At 43.2% G+C, this 13,579-nt stretch overlaps 2 protein-coding genes across 2 annotated transcripts; one reads left to right on the plus strand and one right to left on the minus strand.

The window, feature by feature from the left end:
- Positions 1-224: 224 nt before the first annotated feature.
- Positions 225-4,943, minus strand: dmap1 (DNA methyltransferase 1 associated protein 1). The gene is made up of 10 exons (XM_082522797.1): positions 4,709-4,943; positions 4,323-4,414; positions 3,933-4,128; positions 3,658-3,816; positions 3,384-3,551; positions 3,061-3,246; positions 2,647-2,718; positions 2,038-2,110; positions 1,315-1,658; positions 225-918 (listed from the first exon to the last, which is right to left on the minus strand). The coding sequence occupies exons 1-10, from the start codon at positions 4,802-4,804 to the stop codon at positions 859-861; spliced, it is 1,446 nt and encodes a 481-aa protein (XP_082378923.1). The 5' UTR covers positions 4,805-4,943; the 3' UTR covers positions 225-858.
- Positions 4,944-5,830: 887 nt separating this feature from the next.
- Positions 5,831-13,435, plus strand: hnrnpm (heterogeneous nuclear ribonucleoprotein M). The gene is made up of 16 exons (XM_082522798.1): positions 5,831-6,089; positions 7,012-7,193; positions 8,748-8,800; positions 9,494-9,501; positions 9,607-9,700; positions 9,791-10,048; positions 10,163-10,316; positions 10,441-10,490; positions 10,569-10,626; positions 11,115-11,222; positions 11,323-11,373; positions 11,458-11,523; positions 11,623-11,724; positions 11,817-12,427; positions 12,516-12,567; positions 12,654-13,435. Exons 1-16 carry the CDS (start codon positions 5,998-6,000, stop codon positions 12,815-12,817), a joined length of 2,103 nt encoding a protein of 700 aa, XP_082378924.1. The 5' UTR covers positions 5,831-5,997; the 3' UTR covers positions 12,818-13,435.
- The last annotated feature ends 144 nt before the right edge of the window (positions 13,436-13,579 follow it).

The raw sequence follows: 13,579 nt of genomic DNA on the forward strand, positions 1-13,579 counted from the left end.
AACCTAAGAATGATCACTGCTTAATTATCATATTAATGAAGTCATTAGTTGTCACTTAACTTGGATGACAGGTAAGGTAAGAATGTCGTGACCCTACAATTTCCCCAACAAATGTGTATTCAACACTAATTACCCCCAAGTGCAGATCTCTGAAATCTGTAGAGTGACGTCCCTTTGAAATGTGAACGGCAAACTTCTGAGGTATAGACACGCACACCTCCATGTAAGAAAGAAACAGACATTTATTGAAACGTTGACTAAAGCATCTCCAAGGTCACCTGAAAACACAAATCAGTCCCACTAGTCCGACATGAAAAAAAACTGGGCAGCAGATGGAAGCGAGGTCGGGCCGGCGCCACAGGTTAACACAAAACACGTTTCCAGTAAACACTACGGCACGAAACAACAACCCTCACACGGGTCAAACGAGCACTGCGGCTCGCCATCCTCCCATTCCCCGACCCCGTTCTTTCATTCCAATTCATTTCAATTACGCAGTCGTTCCCACCTTCTTCCCCGTGTCCCGATTAGCTCAGCCGGGCAATTTACAGTTGATCTTGCCTCATCTAAGGCCGAGCAGCGGTGGAGGCAGGGAGACGAGCAGTAATGGAATGAAATGTCACTCAGTCGCTGCCTTTGTCACAGCGATGCTGAGCAGGCCTGATGGGAGGGGTTCGAAAGGCCTCGTTAGTAGGTGAAAAGGTGTGTGTGTGTTGTGAGCAATGAGTGTACGTAAATAGACAACAACATGGTGTCCAGCTCTGCTGTGTCTCTCTGGTTCACTCGTGGCCGTCGCCACTGTGATCTGAATGAGTAACACTGCCGCTTCGCTTCCACGTGTAAAAGCTGCCGCTCCCATCAAGGCTTCTTCACCTTTTTCACCGAAGACGAGCTGGACGCCGATTCTCTCCGCTTGCGCTGCAATGCACAAATACACGACAGTCACGCTGGGGTTTGCTACGACCACTTAATGAATAACATCCAAAATGCCTACAACGGAGAAAAGTCTGACCCACTCATGCTGCGCTCTCCCCTGCTAACACCTGCTGTTTGCCTCAGGAGGGTGAAGACAGTCATTAGTCTCTACTGTTCTTTTCTACTGCTGCAGAGCTTTATTATGAGGCTATGAGCAGGTTCGACCCTTTTCAACACAGATACAAAAAAGCAACCACGACGAGTGACTGCTGCAATAACGAGCGCTGGATTCTTCATTGGTTTCTCGCCCATTAATACTACTAATAATAGTATAAAACAAAAATTATTACACAATGATAACGGTTTGGAAAAGTTCGTTTCCGAGTTTCACAAACATACCGAGTTGGGGGTAAGCGGTGCTCCTACAACGTCGATGATCTGCTCCTTGGCTTCCACCTTAATGTCATCTGCATTGAGCCAGGACTGAGATTCAGCCCCTGGGGTGGATGCTGTAGTGCTGTTGGTGGCGTTGATGTCCCCACCCTGTGATGCAATGACTGGACCGGCTCCTACAGTTCCCACGCACCCGCCGGCCTTCAGCAGGGCCTCGTAGCGATGACGCAGCATCTGCTGCTCGTATTCACAGTTGCTGTGGGCCTGCTTCAATTCATACAGCAGCACCAAGTCACTACGAAGCTCATTGAACATCTGCACAATCTCCTCAGTGGGCATGGGGTTAAGATCTACAGAAGGGCACAAAGAGGAAAGACTAAAGTGTGATTTAAGCACTTTAACACATTTATTTAGTTGATGGTGTGTACAGTCTACGCATGCACAGTGTGTTTAGCTAAAGTGGTTACATGTTACAAAGTGTTGTTGCATTACTGTCAACTGTAACGTGAAGTGAGCGCCTGAGATGCTGCAAACAAATATAAAGACAAGTGAAAAACGTCCTGTGTGTTCAACTAAACTCTAACTTATTTGTAGCATCCCTGCAATGCTTCAAAGGTTACATAATCCTTTTATTTCCTTCTGTACTGAAACTAAACTCTGTCGCAAAGAAGAGTTAAGACTGTGAAACTGGGGAATGTTAACAAATTGCTAAAGTTTAGTCATCCTCACCCACTCCTTGCTCTATCAGGATCTGCTCAATGGCCTTGATCTTCTTCTGGCCTACGGAGCTTGGCAGTTTCATCTTAATAACACACAAACACGCAGAGAAAAATGCGCACGCACACACACACACACACACACACACACACACGAGCGTGATTTAAGGTACCGGGACATTAGGATAAACAGCTCCACCTCGGGGCTTTTAATTCGTATGAAATGCACTTCAGCGGGCCAGATCAAAATGTCTTTATCCACTGAACTCTATCTGACTGATTAGCTGTGGGGCCACTCCACTCCTTTAGCTGTGCAAATGTATTTTCCATAGAGAGCGGCAGCTCCTCATCAGTCTTGAAGATGAATAAGAGTCCCCGTGCTAGGCTAGGTTTTACAGATATTAGCTAGTCAGTAATAGAATTAATTATCACAGTGATAAGAGGAATAGCTACTAAAGTCAGAAACTCTAGTTTCTCACAAATCAGTATCTTGAAATTAAGAGTTGGACAAACAAAAACTTGCTATTTTAAAGAATTTCACATTTTTACTTTTACATCAACTCCCTAAGAGTGATTTTATAGGACTATTTAATAATATTGAACAGGACGGAGCTATACTCACCCTCTGACTGCGCAGTGTGACGCCCGCTGATTTGAAGTCAGGGAATTTGATGCCTGCCGTCTCTGGAACAGCCTAAACAAGAAAAACTATAAATGCGAGACACAAACTGTTTGGATACGTCTGAAACGTCACCATAGAGGCATTATTATGGATCAAACTGGGTTTAAATGTTACTTAGAACACTGAGAGAAGATCGGTGCGGTTTATTAGAGACACTTGTCCCATCAAAATAAAGAAATGACCAAAACACCACTTAAAGCAAGTAACAATTAATTTAGTGCAAAATGAGGACAAAGCTGCACCGTGACCATTATTATTATTAAAATTCTCCCCATTGTTGCTTTTCTTTGACTTCCTCTGTTACCAGCAGTCATGTGCTTTACTTTGCTCTTCTTGAGTGAAATCCTATCATACCGGTTTTTCTGTTTCTCTTTTTTGTGGAAGCTTCTTCTTGGAAACTCTCTTTTCAGCTCGTCTCAACTCTGTCGTTGTGTCAGCTGCCTTAATGAGTTTTTGCAGATCCTGGGCTTTCTTCTCACGCTCTTTCTTCCTAGTCTCAATTTTCCTTAGCTCCTGAACAAGATACTCCTCTTCTGCCACCTGCAGGGAAAAACGGAGAAATGCGGTCTTTCACATTTAAAATGCTGTGAAAAATCTTTTTCTTTTTTTTTCCCCCACAAAAAGAACGTGTCTATACACCTGCACATAGATACAGGTCAAAATGCAAATTCACAAACCTGTTCAGGTGTGCGATTGAACAGCTTTTCCAGTTGCTCTTTGCGGCGCCTTTCATGGCCAGCGTCAAAGATGTAGATTTTGGGTTCTGTCCCTGATGCTGCGCGCACTTTGGTCAGCTTACCACAAATGCTATAATATCGTTCTTTCAGGTCCTCCACAGAGCGTTTCTGACAAAAAACAAACAAAACAGTTTTTAAAATTAAAACGTGTGTTCTTTAAATTCCCCTTACTGTAATTTTCAAATCCATTATAGATGAGGCACTAAACACTTACTCTGTATTGCTGGTGATCATATCGGTCATGGACAACGATGAAGCGTAAGTCAAACCGCTTGCAAAGGTCAAACAGGTGGTCTGTCTCTGCTTTAGTCCAGCCATCATCGTGGAGATGCATTTGGTACTCTTGCTCCGAGTACACTGGCACCTGCACTGTCTATAGAGGTAAAACAGAGAAACAGTGAAAAAGGATGAATAATGCGAAAGGACGGGTAGCTGCAACCACATGTCCTTCTTGCCTGTACTACTTATGTAGAAGAGGGTTTTCCCTACCTTGTTAAAGCGAGCAAAAGGGTAGTCCTTGCCCTCTTCTGCAACACGTCTCCAGTGGTGGAATATGGCCCCGTCTCTGCGTGCTGGATTTGTGAAGGGCATCCACTTCCAGGGACGAACCTTTTTACAGCCTAACTTGGCTTTGACTGTCCTATAACCTTGAGTGGTGTCACTAGGCAGCAGGGGGGGTGCATCCCTATGGACAAACAGAAAAAACAATTCTTTATTATCAATATTCTAATTGTTATCATAAAATCAAGAAACACAGAAATGCAAAGTTATTTACAAAACACTTTAGATTCCTTCCAAATGCAAATAAATCCTTTTGAAATTCCCAAACAGGAAACATTAAAAATATTAACTGACTAATATTGAAAAAGAAAAGCATACTTCTTATCAGAATAAAGCAGAGCGTAGACCTCTCTGTGCATTCCCTCTGGTCTCTTGAAGGTCAGCGTCTCTGTTGCTTTCTTGGTTTTTTTCTGAGGTGGAAGATGCAGACATTCGTTATTCAACTGCAAAAATATTTGTGCTCAAACAATTGTAATACACATCTCTTCAGTTTCTCTCCCTGGCAAAAGCTTTGAGCTGTAAGTACATAAGTACATTATTATACCTGCATGTTACGAACCCAACAGCTAGTGAAATTCATTGAAAGTATAATTTAAAGCAGTGTTACTTAAATCCAGGGACAGACATCGTTAGAATTATCGTATACAACACAAAACACAAACGTCCATCTCACTATAAGACAAACATGAATAACACAGTCTCACCTTGTCTGAGTTGATGAGGTCTTTCTTGGTGATGGGACCATCATTATCCCCTCCGGTCAACTCAAGAATATCTCTGACATCAGCACCGGTAGCCATGGCTGTATGAGATTAACTGTTTAGCTATTTAACGTTTTGAAAAATCTATCAAAGCTAAATAACACGAATTAATTCACGCGCACTCATTCATTCTGTGCATGTGGTAACGAAAGACTCGTCGTACACACTCCTAGCTAAGCGCTAATGCTAATGTTAGCATTTCGGTAGCAACGCTTAGGTCTCAGAACCGCAAACAGCAATATAAAGAGTTCGTAAGAGTTTATATTCCTAATATTACTGCGTACTTGACTACAATATGTGAACATTACAGGGCCATTTATAATGAACATTCACGAGATAGCTGTTAAGGCAAAGAGAGCAATTAGCACAAAACCGACACTCCTTCCGTCCCCGCTCATATCGTTGTGACTAGACGGATTGCCTATTAATTATCGCCCCCGTGAGGTCTGGCGGGCATAACAACTCGAATTCAGCTTTATTATGTTTACATTGTTAAATAATGTAAACGACAGTAGAGGTTAAAAATACCAACAAAATCATTGCAATAGAATACAAATTCTTCAAACCATGCCCGGCACATTTGTAAAATAATTGCAGAGCATAAAACTGTGATGCCATTATAAAAATAGTAACGCTTCAAACATGAAGGACCTGTTTGTCACGTTTCTTTGAAAACATATAAACCTTTGCTACTTATTTTACCGTTCATCAAACTTTATGTACGCTTGCACATTATTCTGAAAATCAATGTACGTGCCGCGATGTCCTTAGTTTTAAAAGAAAATACCGGAAGCAGACCCTTTCATTGAATGAAGACAGCTTGGTGATATGAAACTGAAACTGGACTTGGTTGATTTATTTCGTAAGAACTCGATAAGTGAAAATTATCAGGCCATATATATATATTTTTTTTAATGTAGACTAATTTGTCTGGGACGATTTTATTTTATTTTTTTACATTTCAGTCCACACTTCTCACCGGATGGTGGCGGTAATGTACCATTTTGCTGTTTACCAAACGCCGATAAATAATATAAAGAAGAAGAAGAACCTCTCGTTTAAACTCATGCTTCCTCCTTCTTTCCGCCATTTTCCTCCGTTGGCGTACCAGTGAGAGGTGTTGTACGAATTCAGTATATGTGCTTTTGAGTTTCTCTTTAGAAGCGCAAGAATCACTAATATCAAATTTTCTAGTACAGTTTCCTTTCATAAGCACTAATTTGCGTAAGAAAATGTCCAACGAGCAGGTAGAAACTACCACAGAGCAAGCAGGCCAGCAGCAGCTGTCGACGCCGCCGCAGCAGCAGCCGACTTCGCAGCAGGGGTAAGGCCATTCATCGAGGTTCCTTTGTTGCGGCTTATTAGCTAGTTAGCTTAATTTGTTTTCTTACACAGCGATAAATTTGTATACAGCGGCATCTGTTTAATTATATTTTTTAAAAATGCAATTAATGGTAGACTAGCAGCCCCGGTGTGCTTTAAATACGTTCTGTACGTGTTTTTCTAGCTTAAGCGGCATTTGGGGCCCGTCTATTTACCGAATGCAACCCTGCGTTATATATTACTGGATGTATGATAGGATTAAAAGTACATGTAGCTATTGCTTTGTTGCAACAGAAAGTGGACATATTTAACTTTATGTCCGGTCGCTGTTGCTGCTTTTTGGCATTACTTAAACAGTTTAATATAGCACAGGCCCGCTTTATCCAAGGAGAGGCCTAGCCATGCGGCTGGATTGCAGATAGCAGGCTGCTAGTTAACCGTTGTGTGTCTGTGTAAATGATGCCTGTGTCTGCAGTTAGTATTAGCATTTAGCATTGAAATTCACTTTTCCCGAGGCAGCGGTTTCCAAACTTTATTTGCTAGGCCCTCCTTTGTTTTACAAGGAAACCTTCTGTAAACAAATAAACAAACAAAAGTAAACTGCAATAAAATAAACTACCACCTACCAAATAAATAAACAACAGACCCCCCCCCTCCCACCCCACCTTGGGAACCACTGACATGAGGTATCTTTCTGTTCCCCCAGATTTTGGAAAATGTTTTGTTACAGTAGTTATAAGGAGTTAAACACAACTATAGCTAATTAAAGTACAAAAAAACACAATATAACGAAACATTTTAAAGTAAGATGGATGGATTGTAATGAAGCAAAAATGGGAGATGTGATGGATGTGAGTTTGGCAAGTCTTTTAAAAGCTTTTTAAAGTATGTTTAGAAAGTTTTGTGAACTTTACATTTTGCAGGGAAATGAATGGAAAAGGCAAGAATGAGGCCAATGCCAGCAGGAAGGAAAGGCCTCAGAAGAGAGGTGGAGGTGGTCGCTATGAGCCCTATGGAAACGCAAACAAGAGATACCGCGTTTTCGTCAGCAACATCCCATATGATGTGAAGTGGCAAGCCCTGAAAGATCTGATGAAAGAGAAAGGTAAGGTATCAGGATTAGGGGTTGACTCGTGTCACATTTTTGACATGATAAAAGATCAAATCAGGATGCAGGGTCATTTTGTTTGACCACTGCAGTTTTGAAGAGCTCTGGGGAGTTGTACAGTGTTGTCTGAGACCATGCTGGAGTCACTTGGAACAATGGTTGTGGACAAGGTCCCCTTTTTTTAAAAATCTGTCTGTCAGCTAAGGAGTCGCTGCAGACGTGTACAAGCGTGGTGAACCTGGATGTTTGAATTTTCAGTCTCCCTTAAGATTACTAAAATCTTGAGTTTTTGTGAAGTGGCGGTCGTAAATGTGCAAAGGAAGTCCACTAACTCGAAAGTCCAATGGCTTGTGATCATGAATGGGATAATGATGTGGTTCCTCCCCCAAGAAATGCATTAAAAATACAGTTCTTTGTTACAGTATAGTGATTTTTTTTTTGGTCCAGAAACATGGAAAAGGTTGCTTTCAGTTGAAATTTGTAATTAACAGTAAAACTTACACACTTAAGATTTATTAACTTGTGGTCAAACCTTCGGAGAAATGTAATATTTAATTTGTGATGCAGTAAATGTGGATGTGAGTAAGGATTATTTAAAAGTCAATTAAAGTGTTAAACATGTTGTGTAGCTATGGAGTAATGCATTTAACTGGCACCTATTTGAGCATGTGTTAAGAAGGGTACAATGCTTTTTCAGAAGGTCCAAGTAGTATTTGTTTCATGACAACTGACTGTGGAGTTAAATTGCATTTTCTTTTTTAGGTGTGACCTTGACAAGCAAATGTTTTTCTCGGCAGATCTTCATGTTGTACCAAGCACAGCTTTGTGCTGCGGATTTATTTGGGGTACAGGTCTACAAAACGAAGCAGCTTCTTATGCACCGTCCTTGTCTCTAGAGGTTTGGTCATCAATGTCCATCTGTTGAGCAGACATGACCTGGAACAAAGGCGTGGCTGTGGTCGACGCTGAATCCAAATTACGATCGTGCATTTCAGGACCAGGTCTAGTCCATGATCAGGTTGGCAGTTAGAGAAGCTTCTCATCCAAAAGTTTTTCTTCATTACGATTATGGGTAGGTTTCTAGCTCAGCTAGGCTCAGCTGATGGACTGAGGGTTAAAACCGTTGACAAAGTTTGCTGAGGTTTGACAGGAAAGCGGCTGAGGTATTAAGGAGGCTTTGCCAACTTGAAATTATTTGGTCAATTATCTTCAGGTAGAAGAGGTGGTGTTTGCGGCATCATATCCAACTTGAAAGGCTGTTGGCCAGTCCAAAAGTTGTTGTCCTCAGTCTACTGCGTTTGGTGTTTCGGGAGAATTCTAACAAGGACGGGCTAAGAAGTCTCAATTAATTAAAGAAAGAGGGGAAAAGTCCAAGCTTGCTTTTTGTAGACCTGTACCAGATTGTGCTGAATGAGGTGCTGGGGGAAGGCTCAGGACTGGCTGTCTGAGCTCACTGTCACCGGCCACCCTACTTGTTTCTGCTCTAAACCCCCATTGTTCTCTCGGCTTCTCTCCCCTTGGTGTGTGTCGTCTCTGGAATCTGATTTGTAGTGGGTGAGGTAACGTACGTGGAACACTTAATGGACGCAGAAGGCAAATCCAGGGTAAGTGCAAATACATACAAATAAAACACACGAATAAGCCTAGACAAACCTGTGTTTGTCAGCTTTGGTTTCCTTATTTACTATGTTGGAATTGTTCAGATACAAACCTGGTGGAGTGTGTGTGACACGGTGACGTGCCGGAGGCATGTTTCATTTGAAGTTGTCTGTGGCATTGACTCGAGGCCATCGAAGGGTTGATGATCTTATAACAGGACTTCAGCTCCTTTGTAGCCAATCCTGTGGGATTGCAGTAGCTGATAATGTCCCTGTGGTTGTGGGATTTGCTCCTTATGATCTAATGGGCCGTAGTCTGCAAGAGGTCGTAGCAAGGCTGCTAGATGGTTGATAAATAAAACTCATTCCATAGAACTGCTGGAAAACTCTAATATCTCAGTAGTTGGGAATCCTCTGTCACTGTCTGCCTTTAGGATGCTGGGGGAAAACTCTATTGAATACATTTGCCTGTATTGTGTTACTGGCTTGGCTTAAAAAGATCTTAACAATGTAGTGTTATTTTGGAAGCACAGATGTGACCAAGGCTGTAGGCTTGTGTATGGTGATGAACTTTTAATTGCATGAGATTGTTTATTGTGACCTGTCAAAATATGTCCAGTGTTACAATCACTTTAACTAATTTGAAATATTTTCTCTTCCCTTTGATTTGACCTGTTCCAATGACTTCAATCAACAAAGGGTTGTGCGTAAGTAGACTTTAACTTATCGTCAAAAGCAAATAGTGCAAACTGCACGTGAGACATGCACCAGTGTTTTACACACATTTCTCACTGGAAATGTGTTTTTGTCAGTGTTGTTGAGTTCAGGACGGAAGAGTTGATGAAGAAAGCAGTGGAGAAGGTCAACAAGCACAACCTCAATGGTCGGCCCCTCAAAGTGAAAGAGGTAGGTCCCAGAGGGGGAAGCTGTCCGACGCACAGACAAAAGCTGTACTTGTGGATTTGGCCGACTCATTATTTTGTGCTTCTTTGTAAGGACCCTGATGGTGTGATTTGCCAGCGGGAGATCAACAAGGCCCAAGGTGGAGGCCCTCCAGGAGGTCACGGCGGAATGGGAGGCATGGGGGGAATGGGAGGAATGGGTGGAATGGGCGGAATGGATCGTATGGGTCCTGGACCAAATGGTCCCATGGTCAACATTCCTCCGAGCCTCCTGAATAACCCGAACATCCCCAATGAGATCATCCATGGTCTCCAGGCTGGCAGGATTGGCAGCACTGTCTTTGTGGCTAATGTAAGCCTTAGTGATTTATCCGTTTTTCAGTCTGTATACGAATACTGAATATATGGAACTGTGTCTTATTGTAACTTTAGTCTTGTCTAATTAACTGTCTGAAACTACCTACAGCTTGACTACAAAGTGGGCTGGAAGAAGCTGAAGGAGGTGTTCAGCATGGCGGGCATGGTGGTGAGGGCGGACATTCTGGAGGACAAGGACGGGAAAAGTCGAGGCATGGGCACCGTCACATTTGATATGTCCATCGAAGCAGTGCAGGCTGTCTGTATCCTTTGGAAAAATTCAGCATTTCTATGGTAGCCATTGAATCTTTTTGAATCTCTCGTGTGTGTGTGTGTGTGTGTGTGTGTGTGTGTGCGCGTGCCATGTTTTCCTTAACGGTTTCAAAGCAATGTTCAATGGACAGCTCCTGTTTAACAGGACGATGCACGTCAAACTGGTATGTTGCCTTTGCTGTACATTAGAGCTCTATGGCCTGACGATGAGTATGGTTACAATGCCTTTGCCTTTTTTACAGGATGAGAAATCTCTTCCTAAAGATTTTGGACCACCGGACAGAGCAGCTGCCCTTCCCCGTGAGTATACATCGAGCCTTGTTCTAGTATAACAGAAGGTTTTGAGAGTTTAAAATATTCACGTCGATTAAAGTCCCGATTTTTATGATTAATTTTGTTAAATTAGATGAAATATTTAGTTTTGTCTCACTCGAGTTGCTGCATTGAAGACCACTTTGATCCATGCTACCATAGTTTTTGTTAAACTGGGGAGAGAGAAACCCAGTAACTATTTAAATGATATTCCAAAACTACTTGACGTCGCCCATCTCCTCTACTGTCTGCTCATGCTTCATGTCTGTTGTTTCCCAGCAGCCCCTGGGGTCATGTGATCTTTGTTTCATGGAGGTCGACATTGGTTTACTGCTTCCCCTGAAAGTGTCAGCTGTATTTATGCTACTGACTGTGTGTGTGTGTGTGTGTGTGTGTGTGTGTGTGCGTGTGTGTGCGTGCGCACACACACACACACACACACAATCTTCAAACTTAACCTGTTGTCTCTGAACCAGGTGGCCTGAGTGGTATTGGTTTGGGACTGGGACCTGGGGGCCAACCTATTGATGCTACTCAGCTCAACAGAGGTGGTGGTGCAGGGATGGGCAACATGGGTCCTGGAGGTACACAACTGCAGCTTCTTAAAACACATTAATTTATTTTTAATCCACTGACTAAAAGACAGCAGTGAAGTGAGAGCTCAGTGTCACTCTGTCCCTGTAGGTATGGAAGGAATGGGCTTCGCCAACATGGGAGGCCGGATGGGAGGAGGAGGTATGTAGTAAAACTTTGAGTCTACCTACATTTGGTCTTTCCAAAAAAAAGTGCCTTCTGTAATATTAATGTCTTTGTTTATAGGGATGGACAACTTTGGAGGAATGAACATGGACCGCTTTGGCTCTTCAGGGATGGGCAGGATGAACGGTAAGCAAGTGTTGAAAACCCACTCAGCACTCCAGAGCAAGCGTGGAACAGTTTCACGTTTTGCTGGATGTCTAATGGTTTCATCTCTTGCATTGTCAGAGATGGACCGTGGGATTGGTGGTGCTTTTGACAGGGAATTTGGGCGAAATGAAATGGGAATGTCTCGCAATAATTTTGGAGACTCCTTTGAAAGAGGAATGGGTTAGTATTTACAGGATTCTGTTTGAAAGCCACACTGGTGCTTACTTCCACTCATGCATTTTTCTCTCTCTTCTGTTTGCTCACTTTTATAGGAAGCTCGCTGGGAATGGACCGCATGGGCTCTGGAATGGACCGCATGGGAACCAACATGGACCGCATGGGAGGAATGGATCGGATGGGAATGGACAGGATGGACCGCGTGTCTGATCTAGATAGGATGGGTTCCGGGTTTGACCGAATGGGCTCTGGGATGGATCGGCTGGGACCCAGTATGGACAGGGTCGGACCTGGTCTGGATCGTATGAGTTCAGGTATGGATCGCCTCGGCCCATCTGGATTTGACCGCTTGGGCCCATCTAGCTTGGACCGCATGGGGGGTGGCGGCGGTGGCGGCGGCGGCGGCATGGACTTTGGCTCTCCGATGGGAATGGATCGCATGGGCAACACCGGGATTGACAGAATGGCGAGCAACTTCGACCGCATGGGCTCTGCCGGAGGACTTGACCGTTTTCCATCTGGCGGCCTTGACCGCATGAGCTCTGGAATTGACCGGATGGGATCTGGAGGTGTTGGTGGTCAGTTTGACCGTTCTGGTGACTTGGAGCGTGGATTTGGCGGCAATTCCTTTGGAGGAGCTGGGGCTGGAGGTCCTGGAGCCGGGGGAAGCAATGTCAGGAAGGGATGTCAGATCTTTGTCAGGAATGTAAGTTAATCCACACTTTAGCTTGGCGTATTCACTGGAGAAGTATGTCTATACTTTAAATTAATTTGGGGATATTTTTGTCTTTCAGCTGCCTTTTGACTTCACCTGGAAGATGCTGAAGGATACCTTCAACGCATGCGGTAAGACTCAAATCAAATCAAATGAAATCAGCACTGTTAATCAGCATTTTCAGTCATTTTGGACATCTGTGTTCATCCTCCTTTAGGAATGGTCCAGTATGCTGATATTAAGATGGAGAACGGGAAGTCCAAGGGCTGCGGTGTGGTTCGCTTTGACAATCCCGAAACTGCCGAGCGCGCCTGCCGGACCATGAACGGCTATCGCCTGAATGGAAGAGAAATTGATGTTAGGATTGACAGGAATGCATAACCTGTGTGTCCGTGTTGCATCTGACATTATTTTAGTTTGTGATCTCACTCTGTACTCCTGAACTGCCCCTTCACCCAGTATACCATGTTAGATAAATGTAACAGTGAAACTCTTTATTTTTGCCCTTTTCAGACATTGGATGTGTCACATGTTAAAATCACTCAGACATGGGTAAGCTTGACTTTGAATGAAGCTATGAGGACTATTAGACTGATCACCATGTGTCAGAGTACCACTCAGTGAGAGATCTTACTGCAGCTCAAAAATGAATTTGAGATGTGAGGCTGTTAATGTTCACGTTATTCTCCTTTGGGGTTCTACAGTGAGCTCAGGAGACATAACTCAAACATTAGCTCGTGCTGTTATTGCTTTCTTGAGTTTTAAGAAGTCATTCAGGCATGAAGCCAGCACGTTCAGATGCTGTTACAAAAGTAAAACTAAATGCATGTCTGAAATGGGCTTTAGTGACACGTCATAGTCAAAGTGTTTGTTTTTCCTTCTGTTTAAATTTTTTAGAGACCAACTTTTAATTTTTTATTTTTGTCCTATCATGCTTCCTGTCAGTGCTTTTGTTCTGTAAGGTGTTTTGATAAAATAAACCTCAATATTTGAAACGCGTTCACTGTTTGTGGTGCTCGTGCGCTGATCGTACGTTTCATAACATGTGAGCTAAATGAGCCAAATAGTGAGCAGCGACTGCAGGTCAAAGTTGATCTCGTAAATATGAGGCACAAACACTGGGGCGGTGGAACGGTCCTGTTG

The sequence above is a fragment of the Aulonocara stuartgranti genome, assembly GCF_965226115.1.
Source record: "Aulonocara stuartgranti genome assembly, chromosome: 23".
In the NCBI taxonomy this organism is placed as follows: Eukaryota; Metazoa; Chordata; class Actinopteri; order Cichliformes; family Cichlidae; genus Aulonocara; species Aulonocara stuartgranti.